This window comes from Corapipo altera, unplaced genomic scaffold (genome assembly GCF_003945725.1).
Source record: "Corapipo altera isolate COAL_440 unplaced genomic scaffold, ASM394572v1 0, whole genome shotgun sequence".
Lineage (NCBI taxonomy): Eukaryota > Metazoa > Chordata > Aves > Passeriformes > Pipridae > Corapipo > Corapipo altera.
Genome location: NW_020884872.1, coordinates 73,601,923 through 73,626,977, shown reverse-complemented (window position 1 = coordinate 73,626,977; position 25,055 = coordinate 73,601,923). Strand labels below are relative to the sequence as shown.

The window sequence follows — 25,055 nt, the reverse complement described above, 5'->3', positions numbered from 1 at the left end:
CCCAGCTTTACAGATCAGATCCTCCATTTGTTTAGGTAAGATGGAGCCCAGGACTCGGTTTTAACAAATGCTGCTCACTGCTCATTCACTGCTCAGAACAGAAACCCAAGGAAGGCACAACTTCCATGCTCTTGCTGCAGCAGATTTCTCTGCCAGGAAAAACAGTTTTACACTTTTTTTTGTGTGTGTGTTTTAATGGTAGCTATTTCTACATTATCTATTCTTAAGATTATTTCCTGTGGGAAAGATGTAATATTTTTAATTCCAATAATAATTTTAGCAACAGTTGCCATTTTCTGCCAATGTTTCTGCATTTTGGGATAGGACCAAATTATACGTTCTAAATTCTGCTTCTTGTTACAGTTTCTCTAGGAAAGCTTTTAAGGCAGTTATTTCATACCTCAAAAATTACAGGGAAAAGAATTTTCTTATGCTCATGAGACCAGTTTTCCATCCAGTTCCAGGCTATCGCCTGTTTCCTGCATAGTTAACCTCATTCTTCCATTTCCATTTAAAAGTCAAATGCTTCTCTCTCTCATTTAGCTTTCATGTTGTTCACACTAGGCACTTGGTTATAACTTCCACTGCCAGTTCTTTTGCATCCAATTAGGAATAATTTGCTTACCAAGAATTGTGGCTGCTGCTCGGCAAATCTGGCCACACTGAAGAGTACAGATATTAAAGGCCTTCAGTGGCCCCTTTCTGTTCCTGTGCCCCTGGCACCCCTGCTTTATAAAGTTTTCATTCTGGAAGCAGCAATTTCTTGTAAGTTCTGAGGCAATTATTCACACTTTTGTACACACAATAAGTAGTGTTACTGTGCGTACATGTCTTTGCTGAAACCCAAGAATGAAATTCCGGTCTTCCCAAGATCAGCAGCGGGTTCAACCTTAGTAAAGTCAAGATTATGTCTCAAATGTCACCCGTGACCTTAATCAAGAACACTACTTCAAAATTAATAAACCCCTTGCTTGCAGTCAAGAAGAAATACATCTGGGCTTTTTTGTTTGTTTTGGGGTTTTTTTTGAGGAAGAGGGCTTTTTAAGACAAACACTGAATTTATATAACCTCTGAAAAGAAGATACCTGATGTTTTTGCAGGAAGTTCAGCAGAACCAAGAATGCTTGGCACCAATCTCAATATATGGCATGTTGTTTACTTGTCCAAATTTCCTAATATTTATTCCCAAGTTTCTGTTTGCATCTGAAATGTCTGCAAAGGATGTGAGCCTTCTAGAGACAGTGCCTAATAAACTCAAAAGATTTTTTTTTCAAATCAGTTCTTCGGTAGGTGAAATGGAAGTTGGCTTTTGTTCCTTGCAGCATAGATTCTAAATGACTAACACATGCATTGTGGAAGCACCCATTTCCTTCTGGGCTAGTTTCTCTTGTTTTGCTTAGTTGCAAAAATTCTGTATTTGCAGGTGAATTATTTACAGTTTAGAAATAAATCAGAGGCAACAGCCAGAGGGGGCAAGCAAGGGTTGCAGCTGCCCTGGAAGCACCACCACTACACAGAAAGTGACTGTGTTGAATATTATGCCACCTGTTGACCTGGTCACACCACAGCAAGTTTTTCTGGAATCCTGCTCCTTATTCTTAAGGGCCACGAGGACAGAAGAAATTGTCTGAAGGTACTCAGAGATTCCATATCAAATGCTACACGAGAGATGAGATTTGGATCTCATGTTTGTAGCTCAAACCCATCACTAACATTACAAAAACAAACCCATTAAAACTTCTGCCTTAAAAGAGGCAGAAAAAGTTATCTGTTTCAAGAACACATAACACATTTTAGATTTTGATCCAGATTTTTAATAAATTGTGCCAGTAGAAGCTTTCAAAGGCAATGATATATCAATAAATAACAGTTAAATTGAGTTCCTGAGAAAGAACCTACCACATGAAAGAATGTCAGATAGATGTAAATAACAAAAAATGGCATTACTATATAAAAAAGCAGTAATACTGAATCTTACATGAACTGTCACAACACAAGCACTGCATACCTCAGAACATTCCTTTCATACAAATGTAAACAAATACACAATCATTTTTGTTTAGTTCAGGCTGATGAATTCATATGTTGTTGCTTAGACATCTAAACAATGGATAGGATAGGATATGCTAAAACATTAAGGAATAATATGTGGAATAATATACGGAAAAAATAATGAAGCTCCAGATTTAAAAATAAAATAAAGCAAAAACACATTAAAGGAGTGTTTTCCTCAAATGTTATTAGGTCAATCGCTTTAAACAGGACTGTTACACTAATCTGAATGAATTAAGGATTTTTGTGTGTGTTTACTTATTTAGTTATATATAATATATATGCAAATATGTATGGCTTAATTATCTTTAGTATTCTGATATCACTTTGAATAATTCTCACTTATACATACAAGAAAAATGCGTATTTTAACATAGTTAAAAACTGATATTTCAAAATATGCCTATAATTTGACAGAAATGAAGGCCTATTGTGCTCCATCACAGCAACATTTTAACCTCTAGACAACAGGACAGAATGACCTATCAACAATGCCAACATTTTCAGATGTCAGTGGCTAAAATACTAGGGTCCTTAATGGACACGCAGCCAGTTATGTGTAGGGATGTGATGTCTGGAAAAGCCACATACTTCCAGGTTCCGCAGAGGTCCGTGGAGCTGCACATGCCCAACGTGGCACTTGGGATCTGGACGCACTGTGGGAGCACAGCGTCAGACATCCTGGTTTGCATCTGTGAGCGCTGGTGCTCTTCACTGCTGCTGGAACTGAACCACAACCACCTGCCTGGACCAGCCCCATCCAGGCAGCTGCCACAAACTAGCTTTGCTGTCATGGTCTTGCTGCTGAACCTTGGTGGGCAAACGTGTGCCGATGACGTGAGCTTACTAAAACGATCTATCACATCAGACCACAAAATCACTATTCAGGTACAACCTTTGCAATCCGTTTTACAAAATTAATATTGGATACAATCACAAGAGGAAACCACCCACACAATACATAATCAACACACGGTTTAAAATGGTCTAATTTTAGACCCTTAGAAAAATGAATCCACAGGACCTGCCTGTGAATGGCAAGAAAAGGCCATTTCAAATAGAAAAACACTGCTCATGCAACATTCTTCACACACTAGACAATGAAATCACACCCAAATTGTCACTTGCTCACACTTTCTATTACACTCCAATAAGCAGAAGGAAATAAAGCAGCTTTAAGGTTATGTCACAATTTTGAAATGTGGAAAATACATATAATAAACAAAATCACCGTGTGAATACAATGGCATCAGTAAATTTAGAAAATTAGAGAGCAGTTTTCTTTTTTCACTTTTCTTCTTTTTTTTTTCTTTCTTTCTTACATTATTGCACAGAGACCTTTCATCACATGTTCTTCAGCTTTATGCATCTTCCTAAATGTGAAATAAGTGCTATGGATAAAATAAAAATGTAGAAAAGAAAAACAGCAGCATGATTTGTCAAAGTTAATCCCTATAATTTAGTAGGAAAAAAACCCTGCTATAAACAAAATATAAGTGCTCTTTATTCATTTAAAAAATAACGCTGACAGTTGCAGAAGTCTGTAAATGTTAATCTGAGTAGGGGGATGCTGACCTCGAATAAAAATAGGCCTAGAAATTATAGACTGCTGGCCTTGCAGATTTTGGTGAAGACCAGGATTTCAAGTGTAATTATCAACAAAGTTATTTACAGTAGAACTGACCTGAACTTTCAAGATTGCCATTTTTAGGACCTGGCCCTGCAAGCATCTGAGTCCCCAAGATGTCTCCAGCCTCAGCTGAAGGTACACCTGAATAACTGCTGCAGGATCAGATCCTAAAGGATCAGCTAAAGGCCCTATTGGATTTGAGATTAGTCTCATCTGCAGTAATCTATACAATAATTTACACATATACAGGCTGACAAGCTCCAGTCTGATCCACCACACCTTTGTCTTCTACGTCAGATTTCTCAGACTGGCCAACTTCCATTCCAGAAGGTTTGGGATACCTGAACGGATACCCGTTGTCATCAAAGAATCTTCGGAAAGTAAACTCGTAAAAAGCATGTTCTGTGTGTTTGCTATTGGAAGAGGCCAGTGGATCCCACGTCCTGGTGCTGTCACCGCTAGCATCATTCCAAGGACTTTCTTCTTCAACCGGATCAAAATTTGAAGTGTCCATTGGATGGCTGATTTTTGGAACATAGGGAGCTGGCTGCCTACGGATATCGGTAGAGAAGTCCATAGAGTGAAAGAAAGAATGGGCTTTAATATCATCTGCTCCATTTCTTCCAAGCCTGTCTTCAGCAGCACAGCAGAGCTTTGTGATGAGATCAGTTGCCTCAGGGCTTAGCTTGATCTGTGAGGGAATGTGCAGTGTGCTTTCCCAATTTATCACCTACAGGTAAGAAAGGTATTAAGCAACTTGTAATCCTCTAAACAGAACCCTTGCAATGGCCAACACTAACTGTGCAGAAGTATACACATAATGAGTCCACTCATAGCCTGCACATTTCAGAGGTCCAAGAACCCAGTTATTAGATTGCATTGCTTTTTAATAATTATTTTAATGGATCAAAAAACACTGTTGGCCAGCAGACAAAAGAAGTAATTGCATTTTTTAGAAAGGCAGATTCCTTCTTGAATGCTCCCATGGTCAGATTTGAGAACATACTCAGTTTACACATGATTTTGTGGAATTACTTTAAGGAATTACTCCACTTTTTCTCCAAAATGTAAACTAGGAAAAGTGGTCACAAGACAGATCCTTTCTAATAAAGAACTACCCACTGCTCGACTTTGAAACACACTGCCAGCTGCAATTAACACTGGCATATCAGCTTACTGATAGGCACTCTAAGGAATTTAAATGGACGAACTCGTGCTTAAGAAATCAGAACTCTGCTGAGAAGACTCATAAAACCAATACCTACCTATGCAGTTGGAAGAGTAAGTTCTGGTCTGATATTCAATGTCTTTGTTGACTGGGAAAGGATATGTGCTTGCACGGAACTATTTAAAGTCAGGCTTTTTAAATTACTCCTTTCTCTAGTGAAACAAAGGGGAATTGGTCTGTGCATGGAGCAGGGAAGGGAAAAGGTTAAAATTTTGCTACCAGAGATTAGGACTTTGCTTCAACTTACCTTCAGTTGGGTTTCTGTGGGTGTAGGAGCCAGAAAAGGAGGCTGTCCCACTAACATCTCGAAGAGGATCACACCAACGCTCCACCAGTCACAGAGCTGAGTGTATCCTGAAAGGCAAGCCAAAAGGCTGACCTCCACAAGCCAAGGAGAATGTGTATAAAGCTACTTTCAATTAAGTATTAAAACATACAGCACAGATTTCTGCCTTTTCTCAGACTTCATATTTGTGACTTCTGCTTGCTGACCCAAATCTTCTGCTGCCAGTAAAGATCTAATCCTGTTGTCTGTGAACCTTTCTGAATAAATTTCATTCTGAACACAAACTGAGTTGTGAAACTATATAATTAGAAAGAATGAAGGAGGTTTTTTTGGTGCCCTGTCCCACACCTACACAGCACAAACTGGATCTCAAAGAATAACAAAAAATGTTTAGCGACCCCCCGTAGGGTTCAGTGGAGGTGATACCACAAGTTTGAAAAGCTGCTGAAAGACACAGCCTGGCTCTAGAGATAGAAGAGATCCACAGATGACTTTCTGAGCAAGTTCCAAGCAGAGGAACAACTTCAATCACTTAACTGCTGTAACAAGACAAATAAGGTATATGTTTGAGATCTCCAAAAGGGAATGGAGGATTTCAACACTGATTTCAATGGAAACTTGTGTCATCAGGTGATGTAGGGTCCAGCATGAAATCTCTCAATTAGAGAAAGATCAGGCTTAGGATTTAGCTTGCAGACAACTTTGAACACCTAAATCTCCTTACTACAGTGACCATGTCAGTTCTGCACAGATAGTCACAAAGTACTGCCTAAATTCCTTGACCGAAGCTTTTAAATGCAGGGTCTCCAGCGTAAATTGTGGAAAACTTTTTGCTGGGTTCCCCAGTTCTGGCTGGGAATCTGGAGGACATGTTTCCACAGTGATCCAGAACCATCAGCTGGCTGGCTACTCACTGGGCCACGTAAACTTGACAGCAGTCAGTTGTACTCCATGAATACAGATAATCTGCTATACACTTGAAAAATACCACTGCTAACATTATCCAACACATTTATTAGCAGTCTCGCTTAAAGGCCTCAGAGTGGGGATATACAAACACACACAAAGTATGACCACCACCACTGTCAGTAAGGTCATGCTAAACACTGGAGCATGGAGAGTTCTCCTTAATCTGAGCTAAGTGTTTGTGGCCTTCAGAATGACAACCTTACAAAGCAGCAAGCTTATTTAAGGGAAAAAAAAAAGTATTTCAAAGCATCAGCATTCACTTAAACAGGAAAAAAATAAAGGTTTATCTACCTTTACGAAGCAGGACTTCAGGAGCGATGTAATTAGGGGTTCCAACTAATGAGTGGGCTAGACATCTCTGATGCTGCTTCTTAGCTCTTTGTTCCAATGTCTTCAGCCTATCTCCACATCTACAATTGGACACATCATCCCAAAGATCACTGGGCTCCATGCTGTCTTGTCTGATATGGCTCCCTTTCAAATGCGAGAGAAAGTTTACATTCGTGATCATAAAACATGCACACGAAGAGAAAAATATTTACCTACATCTAGTGCCATCTTCTACTTTCGCTAAAGAACAGCACTGAAATGTTAAACCCAAGGTATTTCCTTCTGCCTTCCTCTTCACAATGGGTTTTCCATACAAAATGTCCAACAAAATGTCTCTGCACAAGGAAGTATGCCTCCATATGGGAGATACAGAACAATGGAGTATATTTAGGTTAGCTATATGAATGGTTAGCTATATGAATTTTTTGTGACCTTTTTACCAACAGACACCAATACTCCTCAACAGCACACACAGGACATGTGTGGACTACTTCAAATCTGTAATTAAACCATTTCACCACCAAAAGAATAAACTGAAAAATTGCTGCTGCTACAGTGAACAGCCACTTTACTGACAGGGTTTTGAACAACATTAGAAACAAAAGGACTGGAAACAAACTAATTGCATAGATCAGAGAGAGATAGACATGTAATACTGCCATTAACTGTTTGTCCATGTTCACACCACCTCAGTTTCCTTAGCTGGTGTTTCTGCCAAAAGGTAGGTGCTTGTTTCAAAATAAACAGTGTAATACCATTCCCAATAAAGTCTAAAAATATTACCTTTCTGATAGTATTTTGAATTGTGAGTCCACCTGAATCCAGTGCACAGTCCAAAGTCAGTCAGTTTGATATGTCCATCAAGGTCTATCAGAATGTTGTCTGGCTTTATGTCTCGATGAATAAATCCCATTTTGTGCACACTCTCTATAGCCAAAGTGAGCTCTGCAATATAAAATCTAGCCAAACGCTCTGGGAAGACCTCCATCCGAATCAGTAGACTCATCATATCCCCACCAGGGATGTAGTCCATCACAAAGTACAAGTTGTCTTTATCTTGGAAGGAATAATAGAGTTTAACCACCCACTCATTGTCTGCCTCAGCAAGTATGTCCCTCTCTGCTTTGACATGAGCCACCTGATTCCGGTTTAGCACGTCTTTCTTTCGCAGAGTCTTCATGGCATACAGGGCATGGGTGTCCACTTTGCAGGCCAGGCATACTTCTCCAAATGCACCAATACCCAGAGTCTTGATTTTCACAAACATAGATTTGTCCATTTTGGCCCTTTTAAGTCTGTTGTAGTTGGACTCCTTCTGGTAGAGAATTTTCCTCATTTGTTCCTGTTCTGCTTCACAAAGGCCAGCCTTTACAAAGAAAAGGAAACCACAAGAGCAAGTACTGTTATATCCATAGCAAGAGAACAATAAATGAGCGTTCCCAAAACACATTTCTCAGAAAAATTAACCAAGAACCAGAAAAGATGCATTCATGAGAGACATACTCTCTCATGAGTATTTCTGAGAAACCAGCAAATTCATTGTACCTTAACTTGTTACCTGAATTTGCTATATCTGAGATTGGTCTGCCTGTCTCATTTGGCTGCACAAAAAGGCATGGGGCAATGTTGTCAGAGAAGGGAATATAACATAACAAACCTGACCATGCAATTTGGTTTACACCTTTCAGTGTGCATTTTCTCACTGCACTCCAGGGTATGTATGCACACTGCAGTACAGCTTAATTTAAACTGAAACTTAAACCTAGGTGCAGCAGTTCACTTTGTTCATGAATGGTTGGTTCTCCAGGGCAACTCACATTAACAGTTCCTACTGTGGGTGCCATTTGCCTGTTGGTTTTTGTGTTGAAATTAATAAGCTGGTTTTGACCTACACATTCCCAATTACCTTGGAGCCTTCTTTATAAACTGTTTTTCTTCCCCTGCCATATACAGCCTCCACTCTCAAGGTTTGTAGATCTCTTGAGCATCTGTTCTCTAAACTTCTCTTCCCCTCCAGAATATGTGCATATAATCCTCAGGTCTGGCATCTGCTTAGCCACTGCAGCCCAGACCCTAGTGCTATTTCCCCCCAAATGTATTATTTTCCCTCTGTATCTAAGTTGTAAAAGTGCTTACTTGTCCACCTCCTGTCCCCAGGGAGCCTTTCCCCAGCCTTCAAGACAGAGCCTGTACATTGAAACTTTGGTTGTCCCACACTGTCCCTCTCCTGAGAGCCACTGGTGGCCTCCACCAGCAGAAGCCCCTGGGCTGATCCCCAGGATCCTCTGACAACTCATCCACTGCCACATGCCCCTTTCTTCATGCATACCCCAGTTCCAAAATCCTGAAGTAACTGGCATCAACTGAATCACTTCTGAGAAAAAGATTCATGCCTGGTGAGAAGGGGCACTGGGGAGGGGAGATGAAGGTGAAGCTGACTGATTAGCAGGCTAGAAACCCAAGCATACGCCCACAGGGCTGCTGCTTAGGTTGATTTAATTTCACATCTGTAGTCTAGGTATCTAAACATGAATGTGGGCAGCCAGACTGTGCAATGAGATCCCCACAGTATAAAAATTAAATCTGTATGAATAAAGGATGGAGGAGGTCTGCAGAAACTTGCAGAACAGGTAGGATGAATTTTCAAACTGAAGGGAACAGCCAAATCAAAACCAGGAATACTGTTTTTAGAAAGAAAGGTAAGACCATCAATCCATAATAAAGGAAGTGTTTATTTTTTAAGGTCAAATAATTAGTGTGTTGTGTTCTTGGTTAAGTCTAGAATAATGCAACATTCAGACAGCCAAAATGTCCTCTGTGTATATTTTTAGTCAGTGAAGAGGTTGCTAGGGGAAGGAGTTGTTTTTGTTTATAGCTGAATTATCTCTGAATGAGGGAAAGCTGAAGAGTCATAGGAACTAACGCAATTAGCTGCTGTTTTGCTTCTCTAGAGATCATTCCCTATCTCAGTCTCAGGAAAATACTCACTAAATCCGTGCAACACAACACAATCTGTACTTGCAGTGAGGACAAACTATTAATTGTCACTAAACTCCTGACCTTTCAAGAGATTTTAGAAACATCTTCTTTTAATTTTAACCTCAACAAACAAACCATTGAGTTTTCTGGAGCAATGTGAGCATCAAATGAATTGACTCTGGAAACTGACTGTGCTAGGGAAGATTGGATAGTTAATTATTATCTTATACATTAATAATAGATTTCCTTAGAGCTTATCCTTAAATGCAAAAGTAGACTAGTCATATTCTAGTCATGCCTGGGAAAAAAAACCCCTCTTCCTCTGCCATATTTAAAAATTAAAACCAAAACTGCCCGAGCAACCATCAAAACTTGGCAGCTTTGTTTTAAGCAGCATTATCAGAGAATAAGCTTAGATTTGAGAGCTACAATTAGGCATGAAAGAAGCTCTATCACACAAAGTGCACCTCCCTGAAATCTGCCTCTGCAACAAGTTCCAGTGACGGTCCCAAAATCAGTTCAAGCTGGTCAAGATAAGATTACTTGTATGATATTATTACTTGCATGTGTTCAACAGACAACTTCCAGTCAAGTATTACACACTCATCTGAAAATATGGCACAATTAATATATTGCCAAGTTGAACAATGGCTTTGGTGAATGAGCAGCTATCATGGAAGAGGGAGGAAAGAGTTTTGCAAGAGCTGCCAAAGTATTGCCAGAGTTATCTCAGCCTCAAGCCTGCCTTCTGAGTTCTTACCTATGCAATCCTAATACTTTCCTGCTATGGGAATTTTTCTTTATATCATTTCACATCTCAGGTTTTTCAAACAGCCTTCCATACCTGCATCCACACTTCTAAGTGAGTACAGTCTGGTACAGGGAGGTGTCTGATACCTACTGCTTCCACTGGAGACTGCCTCTTAACTTTTTTGATGGATTAAAAATAGTAATAATCAATTCAACCCACTAGTTTTTATTATAACAAAACAAGGAGAATTACTTTTGCCATTTCTTGCTCCAATTGCAATCTTCTGTTAATTTTCTGCTGGTAGGTCTTTATGACATTTTCTACATGTTGCTCCATGTAGAACTTGAAGGCAAAAGGTGAGTAGCTCTTTATTCGGGATTCTCGCTTTTCCTCATCTTTGCCATTTTTTCGCACAGGCACCGGAGACGTCTGAATCTGCTTTTTATCCTTGCTTGGTTTTTCAGCTTTAGTGTTCTTGCTACTTTTATCATTTCGCTCACTGTTCTCTTCAGCCTTATTGCACGTTGAACTGGGGACTACACGGAGTGTCTGCTCCACACCCATGCATAAGCAGTTGATATCAAACTGCTCAGAGGTACCAGGAAGTAACAAATGCTTGGGATACGGTGGTGGTGGACACCGCAGTTCCTGGTTACCATAATCCACATCTAGTTGATAGGTATTAGCTGCCCCAACAGGTGGCACGTGCTGCTCAATGATCTCCAAGCCATCCACAGCCGGTGCCTGTGCAGGTAACCAGCCAGGATGGGAAGGTCCCACTGCAGTCTGAGGCTCAGGTCTCAACACTCGCATGCTCTTCACTGGCTGGAGAATATGAGCAGATGTGACTGCTGTGATTGTATTAGGAGACGTAATTGAAGGATCAGGTTTTCCTGGAGGAACCTGTCTTATAGACACTGTCACTTGTGGCTGTTGCTGGTGGTTGTTAAAGGAGTTTGTTCTGCTTGGCACTGTGGCATCAGGTCTGAAGGATACGTGTTGCCGTGGAGATGTTTCTATTCCTGGATTTTGTAAAGAATCTCGGCGTGACGGCGTTGCTGCCTGCCACTGCTGAACTTGAGGATTATTCATGTCATATAGGTCCATGTTTAGGCTATTTCTAGATGGAGTTAATAGATTTTGTGGTGGACTGTCTGAAAAATCATTAGCAAAGGCTGGACCTCTGGGTATCACATGCATTTGATGAGAAGAAGGACTTGTCTGTTTGTGATGAGAATGTGATATATACAGGCTTGCTGGTGCCTGCTGAAATGCATGACCAGTATTATTCTGAACAACTGCCCCTTTATTTGGGAGATTGGCATATCCTCCCTCCTGCTGCATCTTGTTTTGGAAGGATGGACTCCGCTGAACACCATACCCCATAGGCTCCCCCTGCACCATCATGTGCTGCCTACTGTAATGTTGGCTGTTGGAGCCATGGGATGCCTGCAGCTGCAAGGCCTGACTGCTGTGATTAGCCACTGGATAATTAATCACAGAAGACTCAATATTTGTAGGGTATGCTTTCTGCTGATGGCTACTTGGTGTGCTGTGAGTGCCTACTCCAGAGGGTCGCTGTACAGGAGTATTCATAGCTGAAGACTGCGAAGCAGAGATTAAATAGTCCATGTATGGCCTTGGAACTTCAGTAAGCATATTTGCACCTTCTGCTCCAAAGCCTGTCCCTTCATAGGCTGCATTACTGATCTGATGGTAGGATGGAAAAGATTCATTGGATCCTTCAAAGCTTGGCCTGCGGGTTACATTATTTGGCACAATACCCTTTCCTTTATAAAAAGAACACAGAAGAATGTTAGGAAACAATTCAGGTGAATGAAACTGTATTTTATTACTCATCCATCTATACATACAGACATACACACATACTGCATAGGGACTATGTGTTATAGAAACAACTTTCAAAATCTGAATTAAGTACTCTGAACATTTAAAGTTATAGGTGCCAAGTACTCCTACTAATAACAAGCTACTGGCCCACAACAATGCTCATGCCAGGAATCATCAGGGAGTCCTATCAAATCATGAAAATAGAAGCACAAATTCCCTAACTATGAACTCATCAGATTACACTACAGCCTGGTTTTTAAAGGTGGACCAGTATTATCACTTATTACTCACAGACAGGAGGAAGCTACAGAGCAGGGGGTTAAGTACAGCACCAACAGGAGGGCAAAAGCTCCCAGAAGGACTGTCAATACAACTTAAAGTCAACATTGCTGTAAGCTACTAGGTCATCACATAGTCCACATCTTCTGTATAGTGAGCCCACTGCTCACACGAGGGATCTGTTTACATCTCTCTGTTCCATCTTTCTCCTCAAAAATCCTTCTTTCCCTCTCCTTCACATAAACAAAGGCATCATACAGTTTGTCCTGTATCATTTCCAATGTGTTGGACACAGAATATCCCCTTATATTACTCATGTTCCATCTGTTTGGAAGGAAAATCTTTCAGGGTGTCAACATATTAATTTTAGCTCGAAGAATGTGCAGAGACAAGATAGCAGCATGCCTACAATGGAAATGTTAATGGCACTTTTCATCAGTTCTTTGATCTGAGGACAAATTGCAGGTATACAAAGCACTGGCTGTGCTAAAAAGACAAGGGAAGACACTGTACTGTTGTGATTTTTTTGTTTCCCTTCTGGTACTTTAGCTTTCAAAAATCACAGGATTTGGCCCATTTATGCCCAAACAATTTCCTTTTAAAATCTTGACTTCACAAGGCCCATAAGAATAGTCATGCTGAACTAACAGGCTTTAGCATTGGATTGCAAGTTTTTTGCAATACAGTGTGTCCCAGCTAGGCCAGATGTAGCACCCCTGAGCACAGCTGCTGACTCTTCACCTTGACACACATGCCCTGCTGCATACAGACACACAAGAACGTGCACATAATTAAGACAGGTTTACGCTCCCTCTCTGCACACTGGAGAGGCTGCCCCCATACTAAATGACACCTTCATAAACAGTGCAATGTTTTGAAATGGAGTCAGGTTGGACAAATTATCAGAGTTCTTTAAAGTGAAATCTATAATCGGCAGCTCTTTCTCCTGTGATAACAAAAGGCCAAGCTTACTGAGGCTGTATTTAAAACAACAGCCCCTGACAGCTCATCTGTTGGGACACAGTGAGAGGTACTGATGAGGCTGTGGCATCCTAAGAAGTGTGTACTCTGGCCTGGAAGTGGGAGGCAGCCATAAGACCCATTTGTCATCTCTGTCAGTAGGATTCATGCTGAGCCTCAGAGGCAAACTGACTTTGCTTTCCCCTATCAGAGGCCATGAGGGAAAGCAGCAACAATAATTGTCCTTCTTTGGGACACATAATTCAGCTGTGCAAAGAATCTTGATGTCAAGAGAGATAAGATGTCCACCTCCTAGATTTGTATACCAGTAAGTCTGTTCTGGTCTGACAGAGGAGTATTTGGATTTGTAAAGATACCAAACGTGGTAGCTGCAGATGATTTTTTTTTTCCACATACTTCTATCCAACATGGATAGGAATGGTCTATTTCCATACACCAGTATATGGAATTCAAAATTAGAAGATTTAAATTCTCAAACTGCAAATGAAAAATTGTTCAGTAGCATCACATGCTTCCTAAGAACCAGAGGAGACATATGCTATCCTAGCACAAACAACACCATATCAAACACATCAGTATGATTTTGTGGCACTTTAGGCAGGCAAACATCAATTGCATGATATTTAAGTTTTGTATTCTGTGTATCCTAAAAGGAAAGGTGTATCTTCATTTGGGAAGCTTAAATATTCAAAACAGCTGCACGCATTGCAACGATAAGAAAGCAAAACTAGATGTAAATGAAAGACAACTGAGCAATTAAAATGTTAGCCTAGAAAGGTTTTTCAACCTTTTCATGGGAAATGTATGCTCTTTAGGACTGAGTGTGTTCTTTCAGTTTAAGGAAAAAAGCCTTTATAATATAAAGCAAAATACAGTTTAGTAATTCCATCAAGGTTATTTGGAATTTTGTTTAAGGCCCAGCTGAGGTCAGATTTGAGCATGTATTAGGACAGAGCTCTCCAAATAACAAATTGGCCAGTACTACTTAGTCTGCCATGTAGGCATTCTGTAGGCTAACACTCTCAGAAATGTTTTCTTAGAGGTTTCCAGAATTTCCCCAAACAATAAAACAGGAAGTCTAAGACTGATAGAAAGGGCAGCTGATCTGCTCCTTATACAGCCAGAACTGTCACCCTTTTCCACCACATCTGAAGCTTCATTTCTGAGAGTGACCACCTGAAAAACTAGATTCTTCCCTGTATGTGGCTACCCTCAGGGTCCCCCAAGGAAAGAAGTGGCTTTAATGAAGATCCCCCTTCTGTCTGGGACTTCTCTTCGTAAACTGAATGGGATTTCTCTTCCTCAGCTTTTCTCATCTGTGGACATGCCTCTCAATCAGCTACACCAAACTGAACACTTTTCCCAACAAAGATCTTCAATTGACCAAGAGGCAGAGGATGGGTGTCTGTCTGCTTGGCCAATTTTTGAAACTGAAAGAAGTCACAAAGTCTATCCAAACCAGATCAAAGACATTCTGCAGGGCTGTTAAGTGTTAATATCTGAATGAAATTAACTCTTGCAAGGCCTTTTGTCAGCTATGGTCTGATGTTGGCTGATGAGGCAGATGCAGGGCCCAAACGCTCCAATTTGCTAATTTACATAAAGCAGCATAAGCCAGCAGGGATGAGTGGAAAAGCTTCTGCCATCTCGGCCCTCACTGTTTTTGCAGTGTACTTAAAAGGATGTTAACATGAACGGAATTCCTGGGAAGCGAGCTATTTCACAACTCCATAGCAATTACCTACAAACACAAGCTTTTACCTCGCAGTAAACTTGAGATGACTGAGCTGACTAGCACCAAAGGATAAACAGATTTCGGTTTAAGAAGGACTATGAATGTGTATGTAGACAACTCTTTCGAAGCAGGTGAGTTGTATTCATGTTACAGACCAGCTCACCTTGCAGGGCCATATTCAGTTTACTGTCTCCTACAAGACTATATGCCACACTGTCAATCCACTACTTCTCCCCAGCGACAACCCTACTTTGAAAACTAGCTTATTGCAGGAAAGAAGAATACAAATTTTAAAAAAAAAAGTTCATGCTTACCTGGTGAGGTTTGCTTAATTACACGTACTATCTGTTCATTTCTAGGATCCAAGTAGCTCATCTTACTGATATACTCCAGAGCTGCTTCAATACTTCTGCTGCCCGTCTGCTTCAGTGCTCGGACAGCCATCTCCTGTATAAAGCAAACAAGAATTGAATCACACTGAGACAAAACCCAAGCATTGTACTGCAGGCTAGTAAGCAGTGTTTTTACATTTATAGAAACATTTTAAACATCACATCACAGCTGTCTGAAACTAAATGGACTCGTATTTTGAAAACATCTGCATGCCTTACACAACTCAAAAAGTAAAAGAAGAAAATAACAAAACACACAACCTTCCCAGAGTCTGGCAGTTAAAGAAGCATTAAATTGAAATGCGTGCTTTAAGATTCCTTAAAATAATTTTTGAATCAGGTCTAGTAAAGGCAGCATAGTTTGACACTGGATGAAATGAAATGAAATATTTAGCTTTTGGTATTTGACAGCATGTCTCTTAGTCACACCTGAACACAGTAAAAGCTTTATCCTTTCACAGATGCCACAAGAAGCTAATTGATTAGGTGGGGGCTGATTTCTGCTCACTAGAGTCAATGGGGAAGAAAAACTGCTGTTTTCAGTACAGCTGGGACATCATTCACTATTTGTTTGGAAAATGACTAGGCATACCAAACTGAACATCCCATTGTTAGTCTTCTCAGCTGTACTTTATTGGGCACATGTCCATCACTGAGCAGTTAATGTGAGTGCCAGACACACAACATGAAAACTAAAAGTGGGGCCAATATGAATGGTCTAGTTAAACTACTCTAACACAACTACTCCAGTAACCCCTGTTCTACAGCCAGCAAGTCACAGCCCCCTGCAGTCTGTTTGTACTTTTACTTATAGCACAGGTATAAAGAACACCTTTCAACAATGACTAGCACTGCATGACTGCAAAACAAAATTCACAAATCCTCATGAGGCTGCATGGTCTTTTCTAAAATGATGGAGAAACTGAAATCCAGAGCTTTAATGCTGAATTGAATTGAATTCAGTGAATTGAACTCACTGAACTTAAACCATCAGAAACTTAGATACCTTGTTGCAGTTGCTGAGAACCTTTCTATAATCACCTTCAAAAGGCAATTCATAAATAGATATAACAGGAGATAAATTGACCTTTAATGATAGGTGATTAGAGGACTAACTTGAACTAGACTCCCAGCTCTTAGATGGCTGAAGCTGTATGAAATGAATTCCGCCCCAAGGAGTTGCCTGCAAACATCAGTATCCTATTATCTTGCCACTTTACTGCTATTTTTAGGGGAATTCTGTCATTGCAACCTGCGCACTGAGCACTAAATCAGATGGAGTTTGTGCCTCCTTGGCCTGGCTGATTGATTGCAGATGTGAAGGCTGGGCTGGTACAGGCACACGGCCCTCCCACGGGTCAGCTCTGTGCACTGGCTGGCAGTCAGGTAAGTCCCAGCTGGAGCAAAGAGCAGCTCCACTTGACTGAACTGCAAGTACATGTAACATACTCGCTAATTGTTTACTTAGCAAGGGAAGATCATCTCAGATGACACTAATTCACACTTAGCACAGAGCCACACGCTGGCACTTGGCATTTTGCTTCACTTAGCTCGGTCCCCTCCTACTCCCCCCAAAATGGCAGCATTTTCTCCATTACTCAGAGGTTCTGCTTGGGGAACAGCTATAGCAAGATGAATATTTTTCATACAATTTATGATTCATAATTCATAGAAAGGCAGTAGTTGGTTTCACATTTCCTATAGCTGAAATACTTCACTGCCATCAGCACATTACTAAGGACAATTTTAAATCAACAGAAAACTATTATGTATAAAGGAAAGAATCTCCCACAATGTTTTTTTCCTCTCTGTCTTTCTTTTTCTTCTTGTGGATACATTTCTAAAGTTTTAGCAAATTTGCATCCTAGTGCTCAGCATTCTCATCACCCAGGGACTCCGGGCTTTACAGCCCTGTTCCACAGGGCTGCTAACACACTCTGATCCTGTGATTCTGTGATTTACAGCAGTTGGATCTAGCTTTAGTTCACAAGCCTTGGTTTTAGTTTCCTAAACCAAATGTGCTCCATACACACATTTGTGCTGGCTTGGATATTGGGTTTTTTTGGTGTTGTCTGCAATGGAGTACCAAGAAAATAAATGCTTGGTAAGCAGTTATATTAATGATTAATAAAACAGCCCATATAATCCATTTCTCCCTCTCTTAGCTGTGTTGTCTTTATACAATTCAAAGGATCTAAAATAGAATAATTTTTTATCACCAGCAAGGTGATATCACCTCTGAAAGCAATGCTCTTCCTACCCATACTGTGGCAGGACTTTCTCCTCTATTGCCATTGCCTAGATCTGAAAAGCAGAGTAAAAATGACACTGGTATTCTTGAAGCCATTGCGCGTTCTACCTTCAGCACATATATTAGGGGATTCATATTCAAGCTTCAGTGGGAATAATGTGAGGGGACAAGCACAATAGATTTCTCTGTGCACTGCTGGATTACCTAAGAGGCCAGCAAGGTGTGTCCCTGGCAATCCTGCCCTGGCACTGCAGCCCCATGCTCCAGATCACTGCTTCTCATCTTTCATGAGGTCAGCTCCCATCCTCCCAAGGGTTTCCTCATTACATATTCTGTTTGCTTAGAACTTACATTACTGCTGGAAAAATGAAGTAAGCTTTTTAGTGGCTGAAAAGAACACCTGTGATTCTCCTGTACACCATCCTGTAGCTTTGGCCCTTTCCTCTGTAGCTCTCATGAGACACAAAATAGCCCCAGTTTCTGATACTGGTTCACAAAAACCTCACATCATTTCCAAGCAAATGGAGAGCGACCAACAAAAAATGCCCCAAACATTCCACATGCAAAAGGAAAAGGTTTTTCCTCAGAGGCAGATCACATATAATCATAATTCTCCACCCAGGGGACAAATCCTTCTGGGGGCACATGATACTCCAGAAGAGTGGAGAGCAACAGGAAGCTCGAGCTGACCTTTGTCCTCCTCAGCATTGTTTATCCCATAGCCACCGTCCATGCCTACAGCTTTCTTCTCTCTGGTAGCCACCTGAGAAGGGCTCCCTTACTTCCAGTACCTTTTTATTAGGGACGGAGGACACACTGATGTGTGGCTGGGGCTCACAGAGGATGTGCTCTGCCCGAGGTGGCTGCTGGCTCTCAGGGCATGGTGGCCCTCTCCTTCCAATATTCAATGCAGCAATGACCTCTGCTGAGTAAGGCAGCAGGGCTGGGATGAGACAGTGAAAGGCTGGCCTCTAGGAGCATGCTGAAGGGGAAGCTGGCTCCCCACTGGCAGCAGAGGTCAGAGCCTGAGCTGGATCTGTCAGAAATCAATATAAGGATTGTTTTGAAAAAGAGCAGAAGATGGATTAAGCAGTGTCAGTAATTACACTGGTTTGAGAGCAGAGGCTTAAGTGAGATGGAGGGTGTCTGTGAGAAGCACCAGAATGGTCAAGAAGGAGAGAAATCAATGACAAAATATTGCAAACTGATACGGTAGACAGTAGAAGGGCTGAGGAAATAAGAAGGCAGACACCGAGGGAGGATAAGAGTGCACAGCTACACTGACACAGATAGAGCTGTCTTGATTTTATGCCACTCTAAGGTAAGTATATCTTAGAAAGAGAAGGGGGAAAAAAAAAGACCAGAAATGAGACAGGAAAAAAAAAACCACTTGGAACTGTAGCCAAAACGCTCAAGTAGGCACAGGATCAAATCCAGCTCCTACTGAGGTCAACAAAGATTTCCATTAACTGCAGGGTACACTGCATCAGGCCCTTTGCTTTAGATCGTTTCCTTTTCACCAGGCCAAGTGCAGGGGTTGAGAAACCCGGCTGCTGACTGTGTTCTGCTGCCCCACAGCCAGCCGTCAGGCTCCAAGGAGAAACACAAGCCACTGGCAGTGTGCACATAAACTCAAGGGAACAGAGCGGTCCCGGCCCCAACTCATTCTTTGTATTGTGTGTATTCCCTTTGGAGGATTCAAACATCTCTCCGTGCGAGGCTTCTGTGCATCTTTTGCTTCCAGACATCACTAATTATTGGTGAAAAAATAAACCAGAAAAAGTAAAGGTGAAAAGCTACAAGGGAAAAATGTGAATTTACAATTAATTTTATTAACTCTGTAATTAATGTTACATCTGCAATATTAAAATGAGGTTTCAGTGGTCAGCTATGTTCTGCAGAGATATAATGGAAAACCTAAACCACAAAGGAGATTGAGGAAACTCTGCAGGATCCCAAATTTGTGGATTCGTGGAGAAAAATGAGGAGGGTGGAGTTTCCCAACTCATTCCTACAGTGGTCTACCTAAACCAGACAGCTGCATGGTCCACATGCTCTGTTACTTCCCCAGTCTCACGATGGTAGATGGCAGCTTTCCAACAGATTGCAAGATTTTGCTAAAAGGAGTTCAGATGCTCAAGAGGGAAAATCCTTGTTTGATGGTAAACAGATATCTGGATGTGTGCATATAAAGACTTCATCTCACTCTGTGCTCCGTAGGCAATGCAAAAGGCTTTCCCCATTTTACCCTCCCGCCTGGCTGCACTCCACCAGCATTGGCAGAGATTTGCGTTCTTGCTGTACTACAGAGTTGTCCAGCAACATTTTTCATTCAGAAAGGTCCTTGTTGCCAAGATGTATTTATCATCCAAGCGAAGATTGCACAAGAGGTTACAATAAGTAAGACTTTTTCCCAAGAACATTGTGTCTGAAGGAGACAATAGGTCCTCCAAGATTTGGCAAGGGCGATTAATTGCTAACAACAACAAAAATTAATTACTTGCTTTCCATTCACAAAGAAGGATGGGCGACAGATGCAGGAAACAGATACAGGTTCCCTACAGAAGGGAAAAAACTAAAGCTCATGCCAAAAGAGATGATCCAGCATTGATTACGAGCCTTTCTGCAATAGCCCACCATTGTAGGATTTTTCATTCATGATTTTAAACATTCAAACCCCAAGAAGTTCAGGAAACAATATACAATATACTCCAACAGAGCTGCTGCAGCCCCACAGAACAGATAAACTGTTGGGGCACTTCACCCGATTTTGTACTCTACTTTTGTTTTGCCTGTTTTCAGGCTGCTAACACAGGGGCTAAATTTTGCACACACAGTCCCATCCCTACTATAACCTTGATTACAATATTCTAGCCACATAATTAAGAAATTATCCCGAGTATCATTAGTGCTTTTCAGTTTTAGTGTACCAAAAAAAGCAGGAGGAAATTAGTGCTGGCAGGAATCTACTGAGTGACCATTTGTTTGCTGCAGTATCACTTGAAACATTCTAATGGAGAACAGAACAGAAACCAATGGAGATCTACCCCACGGCTAGTTAGAGGTTTTCTGCCCCCCAGTGCTCCTGTTACAAACTCCTCCAAAGCTATACTGCTTTGGCAGTGACAAACTTTGTCTTATTTTCAGCCTAAATTATGCAGGGTCAGTTTATTCCCTCTGCCTTTAGTTTTGATTGTCTTTTAACTTCATCCTAAGGAATGATTACAGCTTGGCCTCCTGGGTGAACAAACCACATTCTTTTAGTTTTCGTTTGTAAAACAGGATCTTCATTCTCTTTAGAGCTGTAGTAGCCCATCTCTTTATCAAGAAAGATCAGACTGGGACATGATTTTGATAAGAGCTGCACACCATTTTTGATGACGTGCAAAGAGTGGTAGAAAAGTTATCCTTGTGGTAAAGTCACTCCTTTTTCTTGGTTGATTTCAGCAGAGGAAGTTTGAGTTTGGAGCTTTAATCCTGCCTTTTGGTTCTTGCTTACAGCATTTCTAACTTTTTCTGCTTCAATTCTGGTAGCACTCCAGCTCTGAAGGTCATCCACTGTTTTGGTCAGGTGCTCTAGCTCTGCTTTCCACTGACTGTGCATTCCCCCCTCACACTGTCAGAGTAGTTATTTTGGTTTTTTTTCTTTTTTTTTTGTTAAATACCAGACTTACTAAGGGTTAAAGTATGCAAAAGAGACACACTGTAGTACATAAAATCAGGGCAGAAGAAAAAGAATATAGATAGGTGACAAAATGTAAGACTCACAAGTTAAATCACATCAACATATGAAACAAAACACATGACTGTAAATTAGGAATGGGGAATTACACGTAAGGAACAACTCTAAGCAGGAGGTTCCTATATAACACTTTCAAGGGATATTTAAAGAACTAACAAAGGGAGCATGACCAAAGGATCGAGAGGGGATTTTGGAAATGATACAGTGCTCTGGTAAATTTCCTATCACAAGAAGAAAAAATAAAAATAAATCTAATGTGACAGTCACTGCTATGCCACTGCTCATTCTGCTTGCCTTCCAACTCTTGTAGTCTTTATTTAGCTGGTCACCTACAGAAGGTAGGCATATTTACTATTCTCTGTTTGTATGGCATCCAGTACAATGGGGTCCTGCTATTGTGTTTATGGCAGCATGATAACCTATTATTAAAGTGAGGTAATTAAGTCCAGCCCAAAATATGCAACTTGGAGTAGCAGGCAAAAAAATGTTGGAGGGGTGAAATGTCAATTCTGCTGGGTCCCAGCATAGAAAACCTTGTATTGCTACCGCCACAGAACAACTCTGAAATAAGATTACCTTAATCCTCTAAGCCACAGGACATGGCACATTTCACAGAGTCACAGAATCATTAAGGTTGGAAAAGACCTCCAAGACCACTGAGTCCAACCTTTGACAGAATATCACCTTGTCAACTAGACCACAGCACTAAATACCACATCCAGTTGTTACTTGAACACCTCCAGGGACGGTGATTTCACCACCTCCCTGGGCAGTCCATTCCAGTACTTGACAACCCTTTCTGTGAATAAATTGCTCCTGATGTCCAACTGTATTCCTTCCATAGCTATAGGAACTATAGCTATGGAAGGAATAAGACAAAATAAAACAAAAGTAATAATATAGTAAGATAAAGTAATAATAAAGTAAGATAATCTACTTGCTTTTTTTTCTCCCAGAGAGCATCTTCTGATGATCAAGACTAGAGCTGTTCAAACTGTTTCCAGTATCTTTTCAGATTTAAAACTGCTCTTGATGATTAAAAAGCAAACAAATGAACCAGACAAGTGACACCCATATCTGAAATTTATCACTTCAGTTTTTGTATTTTACTAGCCTTACAGTGAATACAAAGTTCTTTCACAAGTATCATAATAAAGACTTTTGACTTTTTTTCCCAGCTGCTTTCCCTTAAGTTGATGACTAATCAAAACTATTTAAGTTCTTCCAAGAGAAGAAAAAAAAAATACTCTATAGATTTAGCAGCAGGGCAAAGAACAACCACCATAACACTTTCACCAGCTTGGAAAGGGTAAGAGAGAAAAAAAGAGTTGAGAACAGTAACTTGAAATACAATAGAGCTCCTTGTCAGGTGCCTCAAAAGGCACCAGTTACATCAAAATACTTTTTAGCACTATGCAACTTGTATTAAGTAGCAGTAAAGAACTTTTTGGGGGGGTTGTCCTTGTTTGTTTGTTCTTTTAACTGAACCTCTATGGTATATGCCCACACCATAGACACACTGTGTTTGGTCGTGGGTCACAGAGGATCCCTGCCATTTTACACCACAGTCCTTGTGCTCCACGAGCTGTTCAAATATGGCTCTTTGCCTGAAAAGGAGAGATACGAACTTCAGGCTGTGAGCCAATCCACTGTCCCAAAGTTAAGACATTTGGAAATAAACCAAGCATGGCTGCTCAACATATTTCCAAACGAATGCCTGTAAAATGAAGGGAGTATTTATAACAAGGCATCTCCAGACAAAGACAGTGTATGTAAACACTTCAAGAAGCTCTGATGAACTATTCAAGAGATGCAATCTGTTTAAAGGAAAAACACACATGCCCTGCAATGTTAATTTTCAAATCCAATCAGAACATTTAATCAGACAACTCCTGTTGATGTCCCAGTAAGTATGTGTATGTACTGACACATATAGGGATTATATAGCATTCATGCATCTGTGCATATGATTTTGTTTAAAGTAATCTAATTTCAAGTAAGCCTGTGAGCCCTCTGAAAGCAATATATAAAAAATAGACAGAACACCTTCTTTCATGAAGAAATAAGGCTCTCATTTGTATCACCAGTCAATGAAGAAGAGTAATTTCATTATATATAAATATATATAGATTTATTGTAGCATTTCTGGAAGCATGTCAGGCACTCTGGAAAGGATCCAGGAGAAGGCCACAGGAAGCTGGAAGAGGTCATGCCCCAGGCAACAAACCTGCACTCTGCATGAAGCTCAAGTGCCATGAAAGAACACGCAAGGAAAGAGACACCACAGTATTAACACCACCACCACAAAGGGAGTGAAAATAACTGAGAGCCACCATGAATACCACTTTTTTTTTCTTTTCTTCCAAATAGGCTGGGAAGGAAGAATAGAGCTGAGCTGCTCTCTCCCAACCAGAACACAGGTATGAGAGGAAAAGGGAGCAGAGTGTGGAGAGCTTCATCATGGAGACAACTTAATAGACAGACCTGAGGAAGAGCGACACAGAGCCTGTTCTCCCTGGTCACACTGGCTTTGGAAAAAGCACATCTGTGGCTGAAAAGCTGAAGGCAGAAGACTAGTTTCCTAGATATTTAGTGGAGAGAATAATACACCCAAGATATGCGGTGACTTGCAGCCTACCTCAGAGGCTTTCTTACCTAGCAGGCCTTTTTTGAAGGCACCCACTCTCTCCCCCAACTTTTCAATGAGCACACACTCCTCATTTAGCAATCAAACTTGGCCAATAGTAATAGGCAATAGCAATAGCTCCCTGAGTAAGAAAATTGCCATAATGGAAAATACACATGTTCAGATCCCACATTAGAACTGAGGGGTAAGGAGTAAGCACATAGAATTCCATTTTGAACACATGTAGTACTCCAGGACTATCTATATTCCAAAATTTACAGGCCAGGTTTACATTAACGGCAAAATAAAGGAGGGCAGAAAGTGTGTATTTGTACCTCTGCAGTGCTCAAAATACCTCCTAACTCCACAAAATCCTTTCTACTGAGATGGCATCCCAAAGCCTTCTGCATGCGCTGTGCTGAGCCCTACACAGACACAAGGGAACAATCCTCCTCTGCAAAGGATTTTTAATTTAAAACAGAACAAACAACTGTATATACAGCCATAACTGTTACTCATTACTCTTTAAGTATGCTCACTGGAGAGCTATTTAAACTATTTAGAGTTCAAGTCTAACAAATGACCCATGGCGGGTGCATCAACAGACAAGAAGTTGGACAAATCTCTCCTATTCTTTCCTCAGCACTAGAGCGGGAGCAACCAATTAAGTGCTAATTCAAAAATCTTACACTGAGGCAAATCATGTTATAAACAGCATTTACAAATTACTGCACTGGCAGGTTTATATTACTGAGCAGCACGGAAGAGCTTTGCTTACTTCATGCATGAATGAATGCACATGCACACACATGCAAGCGTGCACATAGCTCCTTCCCAAAGGTGCTATTTTACTTCCCTGAAATTCCCTTGCTTTGGTTACAGGAACAGGGAACTTCCCAGCCTCTGCACACAGTCTGTAGCAGGTTCAGCCTTGGCTCCAGTTCACTCCTCCTGGCAGCCACTCTAGAGACCT

At 40.9% G+C, this 25,055-nt stretch overlaps 1 protein-coding gene across 3 annotated transcripts in view; it reads right to left on the bottom strand.

Moving 5' to 3' along the window:
• Nucleotides 1–1,798: 1,798 nt before the first annotated feature.
• LATS2 (large tumor suppressor kinase 2) overlaps nt 1,799–25,055 on the bottom strand; it is a 50,482-nt gene continuing 27,225 nt past the window's right edge. For 2 of the 3 annotated variants that reach the window (XM_027652587.1, XM_027652595.1), the window contains 6 exons: nt 15,386–15,518; nt 10,478–12,015; nt 7,279–7,861; nt 6,457–6,639; nt 5,158–5,264; nt 1,799–4,412 (listed from right to left, as the gene is read on the bottom strand). In XM_027652587.1, the coding sequence (XP_027508388.1) occupies nt 3,918–4,412; nt 5,158–5,264; nt 6,457–6,639; nt 7,279–7,861; nt 10,478–12,015; nt 15,386–15,518 (3,039 nt within the window). In that variant the 3' untranslated portion in view covers nt 1,799–3,917. The remainder of the gene's footprint in view (nt 4,413–5,157; nt 5,265–6,456; nt 6,640–7,278; nt 7,862–10,477; nt 12,016–15,385; nt 15,519–25,055) is intronic. The other variant, XM_027652605.1, reaches the window with a different exon arrangement.